Source organism: Panthera tigris, chromosome C2, assembly GCF_018350195.1.
Source record: "Panthera tigris isolate Pti1 chromosome C2, P.tigris_Pti1_mat1.1, whole genome shotgun sequence".
Taxonomy (NCBI): Eukaryota; Metazoa; Chordata; class Mammalia; order Carnivora; family Felidae; genus Panthera; species Panthera tigris.
In genome coordinates, this window is record NC_056668.1 from 118,876,196 (window position 1) to 118,899,865 (window position 23,670).

General features: G+C 37.7%; 1 protein-coding gene across 21 annotated transcripts in view; it reads left to right on the plus strand.

Moving 5' to 3' along the window:
- SLC9A9 (solute carrier family 9 member A9) overlaps positions 1-23,670 on the plus strand; it is a 763,188-nt gene that overhangs the window by 158,873 nt on the left and 580,645 nt on the right. Inside the window, exon 1 of one of the 21 annotated variants that reach the window (XM_042998725.1) lies at positions 22,515-22,579. The exons of the other annotated variants lie outside the window; for them this stretch is intronic. Within the exon in view, the coding sequence (XP_042854659.1) occupies positions 22,577-22,579 (3 nt within the window). The 5' untranslated portion in view covers positions 22,515-22,576. Of the gene's footprint in view, positions 1-22,514; positions 22,580-23,670 lie in introns of those variants that run through there. 21 annotated transcript variants of the gene reach the window in all.

Consider the following 23,670-nt stretch of genomic DNA (forward strand, 5'->3'; position numbering starts at 1 on the left):
AGTCTCATAATTTCAATTCTGTTGGTAAATACCCTGAGGTGGATTGCTGGACCATTTGGTATTTCTAATTTTAATTTTTTTGAGGAACCTCCATACTATTTTTCATAGTGGCTGCACCAGTTTACATTCCCACCAACAGTGCACAAGTATTCCTTTTCTTCACATTTCTCACCAACACTTATATCTTGTCTTATTGATAATAGTTTTTCTAACAGGTAGGACATGGTATCTCATTGTAGTTTTGGTTTATATTTCCCTGAGGATTAGTTTCATTTGGTTTTAATTTAGTAATTGAATAGATTTTCTTCATTCATTTAGTCATTGAACAAATATTTATTTGTTGGACTCATCATATGCCAGGCCTTGCTTTCATGGAGCCTAGATTCCAGGGTAGAGATAGACAAAGGACAGTTTAGCACAATCATTTATAATGTAATGTCAGGTAGAGACATGTGCTATGTAGAAAAGTTAGCAAAATAAGAGGATGGGGAGTGAAGTATATTTAAGTGTGTCCTGCAGGGAAGGCCTCACTGAGGAGGTGAAGTTGGAGCTAAGATCTGAATGAAGTTGGGAGTGAGCCATGCAGAGATCTGGAAGAAGAGAATTTCAAAGCAGGGGGCAAAACTAAATAACATTAAATGCCTTAGCTTTCTGTAAGTCATGTTTTCCCTTACCGGGCCTTTGCTATATTTTTCATCAATATTCAAGACCATTTTGTCTATACCAAAAATCTTGGAAAAATTCTATTTGTTGGGGTAAAGAAGGGTGGAGGAGAAAAGAGACATCAACTTGGGATGGGGAGTGAAAATGAACAAAATGCAGAATTAACAGGAAGCCTGGCAGGCTCTGCATGGCACTCTAGCCAGGCTTCCCTTTAGAACGCAGAACCTAAACACCAAGGAGTTGTTTTACTACACTTTGTATCTGAGAACACCCCAAATTGCAGGATTAAGAAGTATCCTAGACAGCATTCCTTACCAGATATGTTTGGGAGAGTTTGGGGTAAGCCCTTGCCACCTGGAATATAGCTTAGATTTCTGATACAGGGCTATGGATAAGGCACTCAGGAACTCTTCTGACCTCTAGATAGAGGACTTTTTTCTTCTTGTCAAATCATCACTCAGCACTTACGTTCTTTATGTTCTTTTTTTTAAGTATTATTTTTTTTAATTTATTTATTTTTGAGAGAGAGAGACAGAGGCAGGGACAGAGAGAGACAGAGAGAACAAGCATGAATATGGGAGGGGCAGAGAGAGAGGGGGAGAGAGAGAATCCCAAGCAGGCTCCACAGTGTCAGCACAGAGCCTGAAGTGGGGCTCAAACTCGTGAACCATGAGATCATGACCTGAGCTGAAATCAAGAGACAGATGCTTAACCAACTGAGCCACCCAGGCGCCCCACTCAGGACTTATGTTCTGAGGAAACTAACCACTGAAACATTTATTTGGAGACAGGGGGTACATTCCAAATAGCTGTTCAATTTTATCTCTTAAAAATCCTAGCTACTCAAAATAATGTAAAGGCTGTTGGTGCCAGTGAGCTCTTGGAGTGCCATGTGATTCGAGAACAAAGTCTCACACTCAGTCCTAGTTGTGAAAAGAAAGCATTTATGTGAAAGTGTATGGGTATCTTTATCACTGGGGTTAGTGTTCTTTCTAATATGATAAAATTTGGTAAGAGGTGAGTGTCTAGAAGTCAACGGCTTCTCAAATTTCTGGCTTCAAGCCCTAGAAAATATTCCAGACAACAATGGGAAGAAACAATTGGGATCCCCACTCATCTCCCAATCATCTCTGCCTTCTGACCTTTGGCTGGTTTTGGGCCATCTTAAGTCACCAAGGACATGATAGTAGTCCTTGGGCCTCTGCAGCTTTGGCCGTGAAAAGAAATCCAGGGTTTCATCCATCTGAGCATCTATTTGTCTAGTGCCAGAAATGACTTACAGTGGTAGCACAGACACATCTTCTAGGAGCTATGGTAGCTAGCATAGCAGAACATGCCCTAGACCAATCCTTTGGGATGCTGAGTAGCTGCTACCCACTTAGGTACTAAAGGACAGGTTTTCACACTGTTTTGGGGTAGAGTGGGTGGCTGGGGGCTTTGAAGCTCTCCTCCCCATTTCTCTATCCTACTCAGTTAAAGATCATGGTGAATTACCTTCCATGAGACACTGATATTTAAAAAATATGACTCATAACTTGTTATTTGATACTATTTTCTGTACTTATTGATGAGCCCTGTATTTATTATGTGTCATTTCCAAAATATTCCTAAGTAACCTTCCCAAAAAACTCCAAAATATTATTGTTTTAAGCATCAACACATAATGTGTTAGGAATCTGGCATGTATAAGGCCACACAATATCATAGTTAGAATCCCACTCCACTCAGAATACCTGGGTTCAAACACCATGTCTACCTTTAATCAGCTGGGTGATCTTCAGCATGTAACCTAACCCTCAGTGCATTAGTTTTATCAAGTGAGGCAATACTAGTTCCAACCTCAAAATGTTATTATGAGGGATAAATGAAATTATTCATATAAAAGGCTAATATGCCAGGCATGTAGTAAATTCTTGGTAAATATTAATTATTATTATTATGTACCAGCTAACTGCTAAGTACTTTTAAAACACTGTTTTCAAAACTTTTGATTGTGTACCCCATCAGTAAAACACTCTTGAGTGTATGTATCTAATATATGCCTATTTATACATATGAAATGCAAGTAGTAATATATTATGTACATTATTACTATACCAACATATTATGTACATTATAAAGCAGTATCAAATTAGAACTTCTATTTTTTATTTTTTAAAGTGATTTTATTAATTTTTTTAATGTTTGTTTTTTGAGAGATAAGAGTGCAAGTGGCAGAACGGCAGAGAGAGAGGGAGACACAGAATCCGAAGCAGGCTTCAGGCTCTGAGCTGTCAGTGCAGAGCCCGACATGGGGCTTGAATTCATGAACCGCAAGATCATGGCCTGTGTTGAAGTTGGACGCTTAACTGACTGAGCCATCCAGGTGCCCCTCAAATTAGAACTTTTAAAAGGATGCGATAAAAATAAAATATGAAAGGTTCTTTTCACACCCAAAGGGATCATCTTGTTCACTCGCTAGCATATGCACACTGCAACTTAGAGATATTAGGTCATATTTTATTAATTTTTTTTATTTTAGCTGTTTTGGATATCTTTCTTCAAAAATTCTGCTATTTTCTGAACTCTTAAATACTATATTACAAGTCTCATCAGCATCACTATATACATTGGGCTCTTGGCCTGAGATAAGGGTGTTCTTAGGGATTGACCAGCTTTGTGGAAATACTTGTCCTCACTCTAAGTGACTCCATGCTGTTTTACACCAGTATCCAATTCTTTTGTTTCATAGTTCCACCTATTGTTCTCCCACTAGTATCTTAGCTGAGTTATAAATTAATATTTATATATGTGATGTTTACATTGATGTCTATCTCTTCACTAGACTATAAAACTCTAAGAGGGCAGGGACAAGGCCTATCTGTGGTTATACTGTATTCCCAGTTCAAGGCAGGATGCCTGGCACGTGGTAGATGCTTTGTGTGTCCTGAGTCGATGAGATAATAATGTATCATTCTCCTGTGGTCAATGGCTATTTTTCATTCTACTCTGCACTGTCCTACTTGCTAGCCATTTTACACCCAATATCTGTCATGGATTTCCTCTCAGAGTGAAGAACCAGGGCTCTCTGATTGGTTGTTTGTTACTCAAATGGTGGAATTGTTACAAATCTCATCTTCAAATAATCAAGTTGGAATGGAGGGAGACAGAGAAAAGGAGGCTGGGCACAGGATAAAGAGGGGAGGGAGGGAGGGAGAAAGAGAGATTTCCCATCAGACTTTTAGGCTGAGTAGATAAAACTTAAAATGGATCTTCCAATTCTTTCCCCCTTTGCTTTGTTCCTTTTAAAACATTAAACTGTGGAAAGAATGCACACTTATCATCTCTGGCCTCTAGTGAGTAGTTAAATAAGGTTCCATCCCACTGTATTTCCTGTTTTTTTTTCCCTAAGGTCCGTAAGAAGCTGCTCATTAGTGGCTTATACAGTCTGAGGGTAGGAACTACATCTGTCAGCACAGGAGGGGTGGAAACCATCAAGAAGGATGGGAACCATAAGGAAACTCTGCATTTAAATGGCTTGTCTCCTGTTGCTATTTAAGCAAGAGTCAGGGGTCTCAGCTGCTCCCATTTCTGATTACAAGACTAACTGGACACTGTCTGATTTAGGGAGGTCTGCCTCAGGTGAGGGTGTGTGGAGCAAAAATGTCCAGCATGTTTAGGTGATCTTCACCTTTATTTCTCACTGTTGCACATTGGGTTCCCAAAGAAGTAGACTCTGAGGTGGAGTTTATAAGTGGGATGGTTAAATGCCCTTGAGATCAACACCTTATGAATGGAAAAATAAATAAGCCTGAGTGGGCCAAGGGAGAAGTTAAGCTATGATGCAAGCCCAACAAGTTTAGCTAACCCCATGGGAAGCTCTGGAGTTAGGATGGCTCTTCAGCCTTATACCCAGTTGGACTGAGATGGCCTGGGCTCTAAAATACCAAATCATTCTATCTTTGGATATGGGCTACACTGAAAAAGGGCTGACCTTGGATGAGGTGGCTTTTTGCAGTCTTGACAATCCCTGGAGGGGCTGACAGCACTTCTAGCAGCAGGGACAAGTCCTTCACTGAAGGAGAATCCCAGTATCCAACATACTGACCCACATAGGGGAAGAAAAAATCTTTTCTTCTATTTGTCTAAGTTCTTGACTAGGGACACTTAGGGCTTAGAATTCAGGCTAAAGTGCCATTTTTGGAAAAAAAAAAAAAAAAGAAGAAAGAAGGCAAGTTTTAAGAAGGTGACCAGGAAAATTAATATAAACAAGAGTAAGGTTGTTATGCAGATTTAAGTCTATGCCTTCTCCATTGATACATTTCTTATGAGTTAGAGTCATACTTCTCTTCTTGGTACTAAGAAGGAGACAGGCTTCCTTACAAATGGAGATTTCCTTAGTGTAAATTTTCCTTACAAAAGGATAACTTCTAGTCTGTCTTCAGAGCTTCAGAGCTTCTCTTCAAAATAATCAGTACAAAATAATTCTTACGGTCAAAGGACTTTTCTTCTGAAGGAGGGGGCAAGTAGGGGGAGCATATCCTGATTTCCTATACTTCCCATAGGCTAGGATCTTATATAGATGTGCTCAAGAATGGTACTTAAAGAGTTAACATATAGCTGAAATAAAATGACACAGTAGAGTACTAGAGTAGGGTTGTCCTGGATTTTGAGAGCTGATTATTTATTAAATATCCAAGTATTTTATATGCCAGTTGCTCAAACATTTGTAGATTGAAATGGGCCATGGTAGGAATATTTGTTTACATGACAGAAATTGTCAAGGCTTATGGGCTTTTTTTTTTTTTTCATCCATAGAGATGGTTTACCAGCACACCATTGAATATATTCCTATATAATTTCATTTTTAGGAGAATTGGAAATATCCAAACACCTCATTTTTTACCTCACCAAAAAGTCCTTTCCCACAAGGTGATTGTCACAAAATTCTACTATTTGAGCTTTATATTGTCAGCTTAAACTCTGACGGCTTTCAAAGTGATATAGGGAAGTGCATAAGATTTTTTGTCTTAGTCTGCCTGGGCAGCTGTAACAAAAATGCTATAGCCTGGGGGACTTAAACAATAAATTTGTTTTCTCACAGTTCTAAAGTCTGGGAACTCTAAAATTGAGGCACCAGCAGATTCTGTGTTTGGTGAGGGCAAGCTTTTTGTTTCCTACATGGCTGTCGTTCCATTGGGTCCTTACATGGTAGAAATTGAAAACTCTCTTGTATCTCTTTTGTAAGGGCATTAATCCCATTCACAAGGGTTCTACCTTCATGACTTAATCACCCCTGAAGGCCCCACCTCTTTTTTTTTAATTATTTTTTTCTTTATTTTATTTATTTATTTATTTATTCATTTTTAAATTTACATCCAAATTCATTAGCATATGGTGCAACAATGATTTCAGGACTAGGTTCATTAGTGCCCCTTACCCAATGAGCCCATCCCTCCCTCCCACAACCCCTCCAGTAACCCTCAGTTCTCCATATTTATGAGTCTCTTCTGTTTTGTCCCCCTCCCTGTTTTTATATTATTTTTGTTTCCCTTCCCTTATGTTCATCTGTTTTGTCTTTTAACGTCCTCATATGAGTGAAGTCATTATTTCACTTAGCATAATACCCTCCAGTTCCATCCACGTAGTTGCAAATGGCAAGATTTCATTCTTTTTGATTGCCAAGTAATACTCCATTGTATATATATGCCACCTCTTCTTTATCCATTCATCCATTGATGGACATCTGGGCTCTTTCCATACTTTGGCTATTGTTGATAGTGCTGCTATAAACATGGGGGTGCATGTGTCCCTTCAAAACAGCACACCTGTATCCCGTGGATAAATGCTTACTAGTGCAATTGCTGGGTCATAGGGTACTTCTATTTTTAGTTTTTTGAGGAACCTCCATACTGTTTTCCAGAGTGGCTGCACCAGCTTGCATTCCCACCAACAATGCAAAAGAGATCCTCTTTCTCCACATCCTTGCCAACATCTGTTGTTGCCTGAGTTGTTAATGTTAGCCATTCAGACAGGTGTAAGGTGGTATCTCATGGTGGTTTGGATTTGTGTTTCCCTGATGATGAGTGATGTTGAGCATTTTTTCGCGTGTCGGTTGGCCATCTGGGTGTCTTCTTTGGAGAAGTGTCTATTCATGTCTTTGCCCATTTCTTCACTGGATAATTTGTTTTTTGGGTGTTGAGTTTGATAAGTTCTTTATAGATTTTGGATTACTAACCCTTTATCTGATACATCATTTGCAAATATCTTCTCCCATTCTGTTGGTTGCCTTTTAGTTTTCCTGATTGTTTCCTTCACTGTGCAGAAGCTTTTTATTTTGTTGAGGTCCCAGTAGTTCATTTTTGCTTTTGTTTCCCTTGCCTCCGGAGACGTGTTGAGTAAGAAGTTGCTGCAGCCAAGATCAAAGAGGTTTTTGCCTGCTTTCTCCTCGAGGATTTTGATGGCTTCCTGTCTTACATTTAGGTCTTTCATCCATTTTGAATTTATTTTTGTAAGTAAGTGGTCCAGGTTCATTCTTCTGCATGTCGCTGTCCAGTTTTCCCAGCACCACTTGCTGAAGACACTATGTTTATTCCATTGGATATTCTTTCCTGCTTTGTCAAAGATTAGTTGGCCATATGTTTGTGGGTCCATTTCCAGGTTCTCTATTCTGTTCCATTGATCTGAGTGTCTGTTCTTGTGCCAGTACCATAGTGTCTTGATGATTACAGCTTTGTAGTATAGCTTGAAGTCCAGAATTGTGATGCCTCCCGCTTTGGTTTTCTTTTTCAAGATTGCTTTGGCTATTTGGGGACTTTCCTGGTTCCATACAAATTTTCGCATTATTTGTTCTAGCTCTGTGAAGAATGCTGGTGTTATTTTGATAGGGATTGCATTGAATATGTAGATTGCTTTGGGTAGTATCGACATTTTAACAATATGTGTTCTTCCTATCCAGGAGCATGGAATTTTTTTCCACTCTTTTTTGTCTTCTTCAGTTTCTTTCATAAGCTTTCTATAGTTTTCAGCATATAGATTTTTCACATCTTTGGTTAGATTTATTCCTAGGTATTTTATGGGTTTTTGAGCAACTGTAAATGGGATCGATTCCTTGATTTCTCTTTCTGTTGCTTCAGTGTTGGTGTATAGGAATGCAACCTATTTCTGTGCATTGATTTTATATCCTGCAACTTTGCTGAATTCATGAATCAGTTCTAGCAGTTCTTTTGGTGGAATCTTTTGGGTTTTCCATATAGAGTATCATGTCACCTGCAAAGAGTGAAAGTTTGACCTCCTCCTGGCTGATTTGGATGCCTTTTATTTCTTTGTGTTGCCTGATTGCAGAGGCTACGACTTCCAATACTATGTTGAATAACAGTGGCAAGAGTGGACATCCCTGTCTTTTTACTGACCTTAGGGGAAAGCTCTCATTTTTTCCCCATTGAGGATGATATTGGTGTTGGGTTGTTCATCAATGGCTTTTATGATCTTGAGGTATGCTCCCTCTATCCCTACTTTCTTGAGGGTTTTTATCAAGAAACGATGCTGTATTTTATCAAATGCTTTCTCTGCATCTATTGAGAGGATCATATGGTTCTCGTCCTTTCTTTTATTGATGTGATGGATCACGTTAATTGTTTTGCAGATATTGAACCAGCCCTGCATCCCAGGTATAAATCCCACTTGGTCATGGTGAATAATTTTTGTAATGTATTGTTGGAGCCAGTTGGCTAATATCTTTTTGAGGATTTTGCATCCATGTCCATCAGGGAAATTGGTCTATAGTTCTCCTTTTTAGTGGGATCTCTGGTTTTGGAATCAGGGTAATGGTGACTTCATAGAAAGAGTTTGGAAGTTTTCCTTCCATTTTTATTTTTTGGAACAGCTTCAAGAGAATAGGTGTTAACTCTTCTTTAAATGTTTGGTGGAATTCCCCTGGAAAGCCATCTGGCCCTGGACTCTTGATTTTTGGGAGCTTTTTGATTACTAATTCGATTTCCTTATTGGTTATGGGTCTGTTCAAATTTTCTATTTCTTCTTGTTTCAGTTTTGGTAGTGTATATGTTTCTAGGAATTTGTCCATTTCTTCCAGACTGCCCATTTTATTGGCATACTATTCTCTTATTATTGTTTTCATTTCTGTTGTGTTGGTTGTGATCTCTCCTCTTTCACTCTTGATTTTATTTATTTGGGTCCTTTCCTTTTTCTTTTGGATCAAACTGGCTAGTGGTTTATCAATTTTGTTAATTCTTTCTAAGAACCAGCTTCAGGTTTCATTGATCTGTTCTACTGTTTTTTTGGTTTTGGTAGCATTAATTTATGCTCTAATCTTTATTTTTTCCTGTCTTCTGCTGGTTTGGGGTTGTATTTGCTGTTCTTTTTCCAGCTCTTTAAGGCGTAAGGTTAGGTTGTATATCTGAGATCTTTCTTCCTTCTTTGGGAAGGCCTGGATTGCTATATACTTTCCTCTTATGACCGCCTTTGCTGCATCCCAAAGTTTTGGGCTGTGGTGTTATCATTTTCATTGACTTCCATATACTTTTTAATTGCCTCTTTAACTTCTTGGTTAGCCCATTCATTCTTTAGTAGGATGTTCTTCAGTCTCCAAGTATTTGTTACCTTTCCAAATTTTTTCTTGTGGTTGATTTTGAGTTTCACAGTGTTGTGGTCTGAAAATATGCACAGTATGATCTCGATCATTTTGTACTTGCCGAGGGCTGCTTTGTATCCCAGTATGTGGTCTATTCTGGAGAATGTTCCATGTTCACTGGAGAAGAATGTATATTCTGCTGCTTTAGGATGAAATGTTCTGAATATATCTGTTAAGTCCCTCTGGTCCAGTGTGTCATTCACAGCCATTGTTTCCTTGTTAATTTGTTGATTAGATGATCTGTCCATTGCTGTGAGTGGGTTGTTGAAGTCTCCTACTATTATGGTATTACTATCAATGAGTTTCTTTATGTTTGTGATTAATTGATTTTTATATTTGGGTGCTGCCAGATTTGGCTCCTAAATGTTTCCAATTGTTAGGTCTTCTTGGTGGATAGACCCCTTGATTATGATATAATTCCCTTCTGCATCTCTTGATACAGTCTTTATTTTAAAGTCTAGATTGTCTGCTCTAAGTATTGCTACTCTGGCTTTCTTTTGTTGACCATTAGCATGATAGATGGTTCTCCATCCCCTTATTTTCAATCTGAAGGTGTCTTTAGGTCTCAAGTGGGTCTCTTGTAAACAGAATATAGATGGATCTTGTTTTCTTATCCATTCTGTTACCCTATGTCTTTTGATTGAAGCATTGAGTCCATTGATGTTTACAGTGAGTACTGAAAGATATGAATTTTTTGCCTTTATGATGCTTGTAGAGTTGGAGTTTCTGGTGGTGTTCTCTGGTCCTTTCTAATCTTTGTTGCTTTTGGTATGTATGTATGTATGTATGTATGTATGTATTTTTTCATCTTTTCTCCCCTCAGAGAGACCCCCCTTAAAATTTCTTGCAGGGCTGGTTCAGTGGTCACAAACTCCTTTAATTTCTGATTGGGAAACATTTTATCTCTCCTTCTATTTTGAATGACAGCCTTGCTGGATAAAGAATTCTTGGCTGCATATTTTTCTGATTCAGCACACTGAATATATCCTGCCTCTCCTTTATGGCCTGCCAAGTTTCTGTGGTTAGGTCTGCTGCAAACCTGATCTGTCTTCCCTTGTAGGTTAGGGACTTTTTTTTCCCTTGCTGCTTTCATGATTCTCTCCTTGCCTGAGTATTTTGTGAATTTGACTATGATATGCCTTGTTGATGGTTGTTTTTTGTTGAACCTAATGGGGGTCCTCTGTGCTTCCTGGATTTTGATGTCTGTGTCTTTCCCCTTGTTAGGACATTTTTCCGCTATGATTTGTTCACCCCTTCTACCCCTATTTCTCTCTCTTCCTCTTCTGGGACCCCTATGATTCTGATGTTGTTCCTTTTTAATGAGTCACTGATTTCTCTAATTCTTAAGTTGTGCTCTTTTGCCTCATCTCCCTCTTTTTTTCTGCTTCATTATTCTCTGTAAGTTTGTCCTCTATATCGCTAATTCTCTGTTCTGCCTCATCCATCTTTGCCGCCGTGGCATCCATCCATGATTGCAGCTCCGTTATAACATTTTTAATTTCATTCTGGCTATTTTTTACTTCTTTTATGTCTGCAGACAGGAATTCTAATCTATTTTCGACTCCAGCTAGTATTCTTATTATCGCAATTCTGAATTCTGGTTCAGACATCTTGCTTGTATCTGTGTTGGTTAAATCCCTGGCTGTAATTTATTTGTGCTCTTTCTTTAGGGGTAAATTCCTTCATTTTGTCATTTTGAAGGGAGAAAAGGAATTAATGAGGTAGAAAAACTGAAATTAAAAAAAATCAAAATTAAAAAATTATTAAATTTAAAAAATTAAACACACACAAATAGAATAAATGATGCTAGATCCTAGGTGTGTTGGTCTGGGCGTTGAAAGTGGCTTGACAGATTAGAGAAAAAAAGGGGGGGAAGGAAAAAAAAATTAAATCGTTTGATAATTTGAAAAAATGAATACACTGAAGTAGACTAAAATGAGATGATGGGAATAAAATAGAATTTGAAAAAATTTACACAAAAGTAAAGAATATAATAGGAAAAAATTAAAGAAAACTATTTTTAATAAAAGTTAAAAATAAATATGAATTTTTATTTTTATGTATTCAAGAAAAAGAAATCAAAAAGAATAAAGATTAAAAAAAGAAAAAAAAAGGAAATCGTTTGAATATTTGAAAAAGTGAATACGTTGTAGTACACTAAAATAAAATGGTGGTAGTAAAATAGAATTTGAATACATTTACATAAAAGCAAAAAATATAGTAATAATATTAAAGAAAACTATTTTTAATAGAAATTGAAAGTAAAAATGAAGTTTTTCTCTTTCTGCATTTAAGAAAAAGAAAAGAAACAAAAAAGAGGAATGAGAAAAAGGAAATTGAAAATTTGAAAAGGTGAATACACTGATGTAGACTAAAATAAAATGGTGGAAGTAAAATAGAATTTGAAAAAAATTACACAGAAGTACAAAATACAGTAATAAAAATTAAAGAAAAATAGTTTTAATAAAAATTGGAAATAAATATGAAAAATGAATTATCATTTTAAATAAAGATAAAATGAATTATTTCTCTTTCTGTATTCAAGAAAAAGAAAAGAAAGGTAAAAGAGAAAAGAAAAGAAAGAAAATTGAATAGACTGACCTGCTAACAGATTGAAGTAGGACTGAAATTACTTCGTTTTCCCCTAGAAGTCAGTCTATCTGGTGCTTTATAGTCCATAAACTAAGTAGGCGGTGACTTGTGTTTTGAAGTGGAAGTTGGCCCTGTTGGGCAGGGCTCAGTGTAACGCCTCCGCTCTCCACTAGATGACGCTGCTAGCCTATTGGGGTGGATTGCTGCAGTGCATGGTAGGTGCATATCCGCATGCGTGGGAGCGGTGAAAATGGCGCCACCTGGCTACCCAGTCTGATCTCCTGGATCAGCAATCGCGCACCCGTTTTCTGTCTTCAGCTTTTCGTCCACTCCCTGCTTTTTCGCTCTCCGTGCCCCACGCAGTACCTCTCTCCTGAGTTTTGTCTCAGATGCATCTCTTTTCCCTGGCCCCTTACTTCTGAAGTACTGCGGCTCTGACCCATTCTGCCCCTCTGTGGGAGGATCTCACCGAGCAATGGCCGAATGTCAGCTGCACCCAGGAACGCTTGCTGGACCCTGCTGCTGCCGGTGCCCTGAGACTGCAGCCAGGTGCCAGCCGACCCAGGAAAAGTTCACGAGATAGTGTAGCAGCAGCATTTCAGGGATTATGGAAAATCGCAACACACATCTGGCACCAGGCTTCACCCTTAACGACCTTGTTCCAGCAGCAGCGAATGTGGCCATTTTCTGGGGTCTGCTGGGACCAGGTGGCTTCAACAGTCTCTACCAAATGTCCTTCCAGCAGTGGAACCGCTTTTCCCCTTGTGGCCTGAGAACCTCCCGGACCCCACTCTGTTCCTGGGGATTCGCCCTTCCCACCAGAGCACCGCCAGGCATCAAGCTGCAAAGTTGGGTGACCCTGTGCCCCCCTTGTTTACAGTCTTAATGGAATTTAAACCTTCTCCTTTCTCCTCCTTTCTCCCTTTTTAGTTTAGTCTCTGTGGCTGTTTCCAATTTTCCTCTTTCTCTCCAGCTGCTTTGAGGGAGGGGTACTTTTCCCATATTCTCTCCCCCTCCCCAGTCTATGTCCTCTCTCCACCTGCAAAAGTGGCTCCCTACCCTCTGTGGCTTCTCGCTCCCCAAATTAACCTCTCCACGCCACGTACCTGCTGAATTCTGTGGTTCAGGTTGTGCAGATTGTTGTGTTAATCCTCCAATCAGTTTTCTAGGTGTGTAGGATGGTTTAGTGTTGGTCTGTCTGTATTTCATGGGTGCGAGACACACAAAAAACTTCCATGCTGTTCTGCCATCTTGGCTCCTCTCTTTTTTATTTTTGAGAGACAGGGGACAAGTGGGGGAGGGGCAGAGAGGGAGACACAGAATCTAAAGCAGGCTCCAGGCTACGAGCCATCGGCACAGGCCTGATGCGGGACTTGAACCCACAAACTGTAAGATCATGACCTGAGCTGAAGTTGGATGCTCAACTGACTGAACCACCCATGTGCCCCCTGAAGTCCACACCTCTTAAAACCAACTACTTGGGGGTTGAATTTCAACATATGAATTTTGAGGAAACACAAATATTCAGTCCATTATGGTTTTGCTATTAGGCTGAATCTTATCTCTGCCACTTGCAGCATTGAAACCTTGGACAAGTTAACTTCTCATATTTTTGTTTATCTACAAAATCTATAAAACAGGGATTAATGGGGCACCTGGGTGGCTCTGTCAGTTGAGTGCCTGAATCTTGATTTTGGCTCAGGTCATGATTCCAGGGTCATGGGATCGATTCCTGCATCAGGCTCCATGCTGAGCTTGGAGTCTACTTAGGATATTCTCTCCCTCTCTTTCTCTCTCTCTCTCCCTCCATCCTTCTCCCCTACTCGTGTTCTCTCTCTCTCTCTAATAAAAAAAAATTCTTAAAAAACCAACAGGGATTAGTGATACCCACTTCATAGGGTTGCTTTTCAAAAATGAAAAAAAATTTAGTGTTAGGCATGCTGTAAATATTGCTCTGCTTTCTTAGCATCTTCCCTTGATGGGCAGGCATGGGTTTCCTCCTTGGGATGAAGTTTGAGGTGGGCATGATGGAGGAAGTTTAATGTTGTTTTTTAATACACCATTTTTAAGATGAATGCACCATTTGAGAAACACATTATTTTAATTTTAAATCAAGCTGTTTGGCATCTACTTTCTGCTGATTTCAGCGCCTCCACCTCTCCCCATACCTTCTCAAGCATGCCTACTACGACTGGTCCTTGCTGACTCAGCCCTTTCCTGTCTGGCTTCGCCAGGCCAGTTGTTCCCTGGTGAGGTCTTGTGATAGGGAAGCTTTAAACACACTTTAAAGCAAAGGCCTAAAAAGATTATTCACACTGAGAAAAATTATAGGGCAAAAATGAAAACTCTGTGAGACTGCAATGCTCCTATGTATTCAGAGGATTAAAAAGCATAATTTCTTTTGCCTATAAATAAAGATTGGCCAAGATTAGGATCAGTTCCAGGGGTGGGAAGAATCAATCTTGATGTGTAAATTTTCAGTTGTGTTGGATATCTTTTCTTTTGTAATTCTCACCTGGGTACTAAGGAATGAATACTTGAGATGGAATACCAGGTCCTTCTCACACCCACCTATTATTTTTCCTCCCCCTGCTGTTATCAAGTCAGTCTTAGAATGGAGTTCCACTGTCATGTCAGTGTCACAGCTAGTTGGGGAGATAGGCAACCAACACAATGAAGAACAGGCCCAGAAGGGACCAGCAGGCAATCCAAGTTATGTGTAGTTTGTGAAAAGGCCAGGAATCTGGGCATCTGGGATCAGGAGTAGGAAACCATAATTTATCTTTCAAACTGAAACTTTTGAGAGTGAAGTGGGGGCACAATGAGTAATTAGGCCAGGACAACAGGCATTACCTGGAAGTGTTCTGGTCAAACCAGAATGAATGGTTACCTTAGTAAAGAGTCAGAGAGGTAACAGAGGTAAGTTTATGTATTAAGAATCTTAGGCAGAAACAGGGGCGCCTGGGTGGGTGGTTCAGTCTCTTGAGTGTCCAACTTCGGCTCAGGTCATGAATTTACTGATCATGGGTTCGAGCCCTGCGTCAGGCTCTGTGCTGACCCCTCAGAGCCTGGAGCCTGCTTTGGATCCTGTGTCTCCTTCTCGCTCTCAAAAATAAATAAAAATTAAAAAATTTTTTTTAAAAAGAATCTTATGGAGAACCATATGAGACTTTCTGATCATCTGTGACTAGGTGCTATGGCAATAATCTAGAAAACCTAAGTAGGCTTTATGTATTTGCAGCTAATGAGGACATATCCAACCGTGGAATGGGTAACCTGAATCTAGGAGGATGGTAAATGGAATATTGTAGTTAAGAGAGTAGCTTCTAGAGCCATGTTACTTGGTTTAAATGCCACTTACCAGTGTGTGACGTTGGGTGAGATAACTAATGTCCCTATGCTTCAACTTACCTATTTATAAAATGGGACAATCCTAACCACTCTATAGGGTCATTGTGAGTTGCAAACAAGAAAGTACATGTAAAGCACTTAGAATAGTGCCTGGTTAAAGATACTACAGAAAAAAGAAAACTACAGGCCAATATCCCTAATGAACATATATGTAAAATCCTCAACAAAATATTAGCAAAATGAATTCAACAATACGTTAAAAGGATTATTCATAATGATCAAGTGGGATTTATTCTGGGGATGCATGGATGGCTTAATATTTTCAAATAAATCTACGTGATACACCACATAAACAAAATGAAGGATAAAAATTATATGATCATTTCAATAGATGCCAAAAAAGCATTTGACAAAGTACAATATCGATTAATGATTAAAAAACTTTTAACAAGGTTAGGATTAGAGGAAACATATCTCAACATAATAAAGGTCATATATGACAAAGCCACATCATACTCAATAATCAAAAATGTGGAACTTTTCCTCGAAGATCAGGAAAAAGACCAGGATGTCCACACTTGCCAATCTTATTCAAAATAGTGCTGGAAATCCTAGCCACAACAATCAGATAAGAAAAAGAAATAAAAGGCATCCAAATATATAAGGAAGAAGTAAAACTGTCACTGTTTGTAGATGACAAGATACTGTACATAGAAAACCCTAAAGATTCCACCAAAAATCTATTAGAAGTAATAAATGAATTCAGTAAAGTTGCAGGATACAAAATTAATATACAGAAATCTTCTGCATTTCTATACACAAAAAATGTAGCATAAAGAGAAATTAAGAAAAAAATTTACATTTGCACCAAGAAGAATAAATTATCTAGGAATAAACTTAACCAAGGAGGTAAAAGACCTGTACTCTGAAAACTATAGAACATTGATGAAAAAAATTGAAGATGACACAAACAAATGGAAAGACATACTATGCTCATGGATTGGCAGAAGTAATACTGTTAAAATGCCCATGCTACCCAAAACAATCTACAGATTCAATGAAATTCCTACCAAAATACCAACAGCATTTTTCACAAAATTATAACAAATAATTCTGTAATTTTTATGGAACCACAAAAGATCCTGAATAGTCAAAGCAGTCTTGAGAAGGAAGAACTAAGCTGTAGGTATCATAATTTCAGATTTCAGGGTATACTACAAAGCTATAATAATTAAAACAATGTGGTTCTGGCACAAAAATAGACACATAGATCAATAGAACAGAATAGAGAGCCCAGAAATAAATCCACAGTTAAATGGTCAATTAATCCATGACAAAGTAGGCAGGAACAGGCAATGAGGAAGACAGTCTCTTCAGTAAATGGTGCTGGGGAAATTGGCCAGCTACCTGCAAAAGACTGAAACTGGACCATTTTCTTACACTATATACAAAATTTTTTAAATGGATTAAAGACCTAAGTGTGAGACCTGAAACCATAAAACTACTAGAAGAAAATATAGACAGTAATCTCTTTGACATTAGCCTTAGCAACATTTTTCTAGATATGTCTCTTCAGGTAAGGGAAATTAAAGCAAAGATCAACTATTAGGACCTACACCAAAATAAAAAGCTTTTGCACTTTGAAGAAAACAGTCAACAAAATTTAAAAGCAATCTACTGGGTGGAAGAAGGTATTTGCGAATGATATATGTGATAAGTGGTTAATATCCAAAATATGTAAAGAACTTATACAACTCAACACCAAAAACCCAATAACCTAATGAACAAATGGGTAGTAGACTTGAATAGACAATTTTTCCAAAGAAGACATATGAATGACTAACAGACACATGAAAACATGCTCAATATCACTAATCATCAGGGAAATGCAGACCAAAACCACCAGGAGATAATCACCTTATAGTTGCCAGAATCAAAAAGACAAGAAATAGCAAGTGTTGGCAAGGATGTGGAGAAAAAGCAACCCTCATACACTGTTGGTGGGAATGTAAATTGGTACAACTGCTGTGGAAAATAGTATGGAGGTTCCTCAAAAAATTAAAAACAGAAATACCATATGATCCAGTAATTACATTGGTGGATATTTACCCAAATAAAACAAAAACACTAATTCACAAAGGTATATGCATCCATATATTCATTGCAGCATTATTTATAATAGCTAAGATATGGAAGCAATCTAAGTGTTCGTTGATAGATGAATGGATGAAGATGTGATGTGGTATCTATAGAGATAGGATGGAATACTACTCAGCCATAAAAAGAGTGAGATCTTGCTATTCATGACAACATAAATGGATCTAGAGGGTATATGCTAAGTGAAATAAGTCAGACAAAAAAAACAAATACCATATTCCACTTTTATGTGAAATCTAAAAAACAAAGCTAATGAACAAATAAACATGTAGAAACAGATCCATAAATATAGTGAAAAATTGATGGTTGCCAGAGGGGAGGTTAGTGGGGAGCTGGGAAAAATTGGTGAAAGGGAGTGGGAGGTACAGGCTTCCAGTTATGGAATGAGTAAGTCATTGGGATGAAAGGTACAGCGTAGGGAATATAGTCAAAGAAATTGTCGTAGTGTTGTATGGTGACAGATGGTAGCTACACTGGTAGTGAGCACAGCATAGTGTATAGAGTTGTCCAGTCACTATGTTGTACACCTGAAACTAATGTAATATTGCATCTACTATACTTCAACTAAAAAAAAGAATAATGCTTGGCTCATAGTAAGTATTCAAAGTATAATAACTATTAGTTTTGTTGTCAGCATTGTTATCAGTAAAACAATGGACTCATTATTAGAAAGTAGGATTTGAGTCAGTCTTGCTACTTACAAGGTATATGACTTTGGATAAGTTACTTAACTAACTCTCTGAGACTTGTTTTCACCTCTGTAAAAAATGGGGTGTTCACCATACTTTCAAAGGGTTGCTGTGAAGAAAAAAAATGAGATACTAGGTATGAAGGCACTTTCTCAACCTGTAATGGCATTATGGAAATGTGAGTTGTTATTTTTATTATTAATTATTAGGACTAATAAGTGATAAATGAACCAGTCTATGAGGAAAGCAGACTCTGAACTTTAGCCCTGCCTAAATTATAATGACCATGCATTACCTCTTCCAAGGAGTTGATTTGCTTTTCTTATTGTTATTTCAATCTCAGTGTTATTCCATGAGGTGGACAGGTTTTGCCCCCATGCTTCATAGTAGGAAACTGAGGTTCTGAAAGCTTATGTGACTTGATCAAGATTGATCTGTTGCAGAACTGTTTTTAGGACTCAGAGTTCAATGTTCTTTGCAAAACTCCCTGCTGCTAAGTTAAATATTTAGAATTATAAAAATGTTTTGTTCCCAATTTTCCACCTAATTTTGCCTGGAGTTGTAGACATTACCTACTTCCAATGAAATACCAGCATCGAAGCACCTGAGTGGCTCAGTTGGTTAAGCATCCCATGCTTGATTTCAGCTCAGGTCATGATCTCACAGTTTATTGAGTTTGAGTCCCACATCGAGCCCTGCATCAGCCCCAACTCTGGTAGCATGGAGCCTGCCTGGGATTCTCTCTCTCTCACCCTCTCTCTCTGCCCCTCCCCTGCTCATGCACTGAATGAATGAATGAATGAATGAATGAATAAATAAATAAATAAATAACATTTTAAAAAAAGAGAAATACCAGTGTTTATATCTGTCATTTTTGCATGCGTAATGTTCATAGTGTATTTCTAACTTCTAGAATTTTACTTACTTCAAAAGTGAATGTAGTTTTGTGGTATAATAGTCTCATAATTTGTCAATTATAATTTATGATTATTAAAATTCTCTTCTATTAAAAGTTCTCCTTTTGCCATTTCTCTGTAATTTAGTTCTGCTTCTACAAATTGCATTGCAGAATGCTTATATTTCAGTGGTCCACCATTTTTAAACATTCATATTATGTATTATATGGGAGGGAACTATTCTTATCCTTCCAGTAAGTTTTGAAAAGAATGAAAATAACTCAATAAATTTGGACATCATATGGGTTAACTATTTAATGAGCACTTATTGCTCATTTGCCTGATTCTCTATTAGGCCCTTTGAGATATTTTATCCCCCTGAAAATCCTAACAAATCTGGGTCAGTTCTTAATTTTCTTTTATATATTATTTATCACCTTTTATTATCCCTTAATATTTTTAAAGGTTCAGGTCTATTTCAAATGTTCATAATTCTAAATGATAACTTTATAAGATGTTCATTTGGTTACGACTGTAAAGGTGTTTTTTTTTCCTTAAGGAAAATCCAAATAATCCTACAACATTATGCAGCCACTGTAAATTTTGCTAAATAGTTTTCTATCCAGTATTTTTACATACATTTTTTCCTATGTGGTTTAAGTCAGATGGTTTCTAAAACTTTGTTAACTTGCTTTATTTATTATCATAACCTAACACTTTCCTCAGGCTTTTAAAAATTCAGGGTAATGGAAGTAAATGTGCTTGATTTTTGAATTGCTTCTAAATTTTCACTACTGTAAATAATGCTTCAGTGAATACCTATGTGTATAAAGCTGTTCTTATATTTCAACTATTAAATAAGCTATTGGATAATAGATATCAAGTATTTATTAGAATGAATGTCTTATGGATCTTTGAAAAGCACTGGACAGAAAGCCAACCAAAATCAGTGAGAAAAGGATGAACTACCAAACACCTATGCATAGTCCCGAGATGATTAGTTATCCATAAAGAAGAAAATAAAAGTGGATTCCTATTTCACATCATATAATAAATAAACTTGGGATGCATTGAAGACTTAATTATTAACAGCCAATTATTAAACTTTAGGAGAAAATATATGACATTAGGACAGGGAAAGATTTTTTTAAAAAATAAGTTACCAAAAGCAGAAATCACAGGTAAAAATGGAGTAAATTTTGCTACATTAAAATTAAAAATTTCTCCTTGAAAAAGACCCCAATAAACACAGTTAAAAGACAAAGGTGAAAAGTTTAAGGAGATAACAGAAGAATATATTTGAACTATAAGTAACCAAAACAAAATAACAACAAAATTGTATGATGAACTAATCAGCAAGAAAAAATCATACTGGGTAAAAGATATGATCAACAATTCACTAAAGAGGTATCACAGAAGGTCAATAAACAAGAAAATTATGCTCATTTCATTAGTAAAGGGAAATGCAAAGTAAACGATAATGTGATAACAGCTCATACTTATCCAAATAGCAAAAATTAGAAATTTGTCAATACTAAGTGTTTACTAGAATGCAGGAAAAAACTTTTATACTCTTACGTGGGAATGTAAATTGGTATAACCACTTTAAAGTATTTGCCAATACGTGTTAAAAGTTGAAGATTTATACACTTTATCATCCAGTCCATTTGTAGGTATTTTCCACTTGTAGAGAATCTTTCACATGTGTGCACTTAAGTACAAGAATATTCATTGCATTATTTTTAGTAATAGCAAAAAATAAGAAACAATTTAATTGCCCTAACTCTTGTTAGAGAAGGGAAAAACGATGATATATTTATTCAATAGAACACTATACAGCAGTTTAAGTGACTGGACAAAATCCACATGTATTAATAATATAGATAAATCTTTAAAAATAATATTGAATGTAAAAAGAATACAAAAGAATATTTATGGTTAAATTTCTATAAAATTTTAAAATACACCAAATGTAATATGCTAGTTATATGTATATTAAGTTTCTGTAAAATTAAAAAAAAAATTTTTTTAACGTTTATTTATTTTTGAGACAGAGACAGACAGAGTATGAATGGGGGAGGGGCAGAGAGAGAGGGAGATACAGAATCTGAAGCAGGCTCCAGGCTCTGAGCCATCAGCCCAGAGCCCGACGCGGGGCTCGAACTCACGGACTGCGAGATTGTGACCTGAGTTGAAGTCGGACGCTTAACTGACTGAGCCACCCAGGCGCCCCTGTAAAATTTTAAAATACACTGATTACATATAATATTCTATAGTAAAAATAATATTAATTATTGCTTACAGACACATATATGTTAAGTACATGAACATACTCATGGAAAGAAAAACACTTTCTAACTTCAGGGTATTAGTTACCTCCAGGGAGGGGTGGAGGGAGAGATTTTAATTCTGAGACATCATTTAAGACATTTGAAGCAAAATTAACAATATGAATGTCATAAAAGAGAAACAACTGTGGTTTAGGATTTTTAAGCTCACTGCTGCCTCTCACTGGCCCATTGGCCTTCCACATGTTTCTTGAACTTTCTGGGGGACAGTATTAGGTCAGGGCTTCAAACATTTTTTAGTAGCAGAACGCTACATTCAAAGAAAATCTGACCCTGCTTCACAGTGTGTAAAAAACCAAAACTGCTCAGGCAGAAACGAGAGGGCAGATCCAGGACAGATGCCAGAGCAGTTGTCCCCATTTCCCATCAATCTGCCCCCTCCACGCAGCCCCAGGATTGGCAGAGATTGCAGACCCCGAGATTGGGTGACCTCTAAGGCAGCTTCTCTTTCCTAGTCTCAGTGGAGACAACCAATAGTTTATGTGTGTGTATGCATATATATGTATGTAAATATTCTGCATCCCCTTTTTTGCATCCCCTTGAATAAGCAAAATGCTTTAACCAGCTACCCCCAAATCTCCATGATTTAAGGCAATAATGGTTTACTTCTTGCTCATGTCCCAATCCAGTGTGGCCTTTGGGCCAGTAAAGGGAGTACTAGTCTTCTCCAGTAGCAATTAATCATCCCAACTTCCTTTAATCTAGTGGCTCTGCCAGTCCCTAGGGATTTGGGACCTCTGCCAAATGCTCTTTATGATGAACTAACAAAGAAAGGAATAGAGCATGGACGATCTAAGGGGTTTTTAGGGACCAGGCTTGGAAATAATTTATATTACTTTTGTCCATATTTATTTGGCCAGATCTCTGTCATATGGCCCTACCTGACTACAAGGAAATGAAGTCAGGTGTCTGACCAGGACAAAAATGAAATGGGTTTGGTGAGCCCATAGCAATTTTTTTATATACACCAGACATGCTCTTATACCTTGCTCTTTTGACTTGACAACAAATTATAGAAAGTAACCATTTCAATGCATATACACTTTCCTCGGCCTTTAAAAAAGTTATATAGTATTCAATTTTATGGATTACACCATAATTTATTTAACCAGTTCATGGTTTAATCATCCCCAACATTTTTTTTTTTCCAATTCTTTCATTTGCAATGAATGCTCCTGTCCTCGCGGCCATTCCATACGTGTATAGGCACATCTGCAGGATGAATTCTTGGATGAGATATTGCTGAATCAAATGGTACGGACATTTAACATTTGAATATCTATTGCCAAATTACCCTATTAAGAGGATATACAAATTTATACTCCCACTGGCCATTTTATTGTTTAATCTTACTTGTGTAAAACATTTCTACTTTTCTCCATGGTTGAATGAATGTAGTTTAAATCCATCTCTACGTGGTCAAAGAGAGAAAGTGGTGGCAGAAAGGAAAGGTGGAAGTTGGAAGAAGGATTTTCTGTATACTTAGTGAGGAGGTGATTATCTTTATCCTGGCTTCATATCTATAACTACAGAGATAACCTTTGCTTAAAGAAGTGCATGCCAGCATTATCCCCATCATGACACAGAAAATGATTGTATCGGGTCAATGGGGGTAAACTGTAGGAAAATTAGGGTCCTGATGAGACTACTCAGGGCTGAAAGGATTAGACTTGGGCCTCTGACCATCCCTTAGACCAAAGATGAAGGGATTGATATGTCATGGCACCCCTGCAACCCATCAACACAGCACCTGCATTAACCTCCTTCTCCATCCCTCAGGAGCCCTTCATTATCTATTGTTATTTCCCAAGTGTGTGTGGTGCCTTCTATCTAAAGCATAACTTAGAGCAGAGGAAAGGAAATGGACACCCTTGAGGTGTCTCTAGGTATGCCCGAAAGCTGCCTGCCCTGAGTGAGCCAAGTTTTCTTTGAAGTCTCCTATTTATAGGAAAAGTGCATACAGATTTTTTTTTTGAGATTTTTAATAAATCTTCATTTATTTGAATACTTAAAATGTTTCAAATCACTTGCTATTGAGTATAACCGAAACTCCAGGAAGCTACCAATTTGCTCTGTGGCTTGGTGAACCCTGGCCCACTGCCCCCAGGGTAGACAAAGGAGCATGTTCTACATGGTGGTGCCCCATGGATAGGCTCCTATCCATCCTTTAAAGCCCAGCTTATATGCTGCTTGAACATCAAGCCTCCCTGCAGGGTCAGCCAGCCCAGAATGGTGTTTTGGTGTTTCTGTCCTAGAGAACTCTGAATTACAGCCTAGCCCCGTTCCTTTTACTGTGCTTGAATATCATCTTTCCTTCCTTTGACTATAGCCTTCATGGGTTCAAT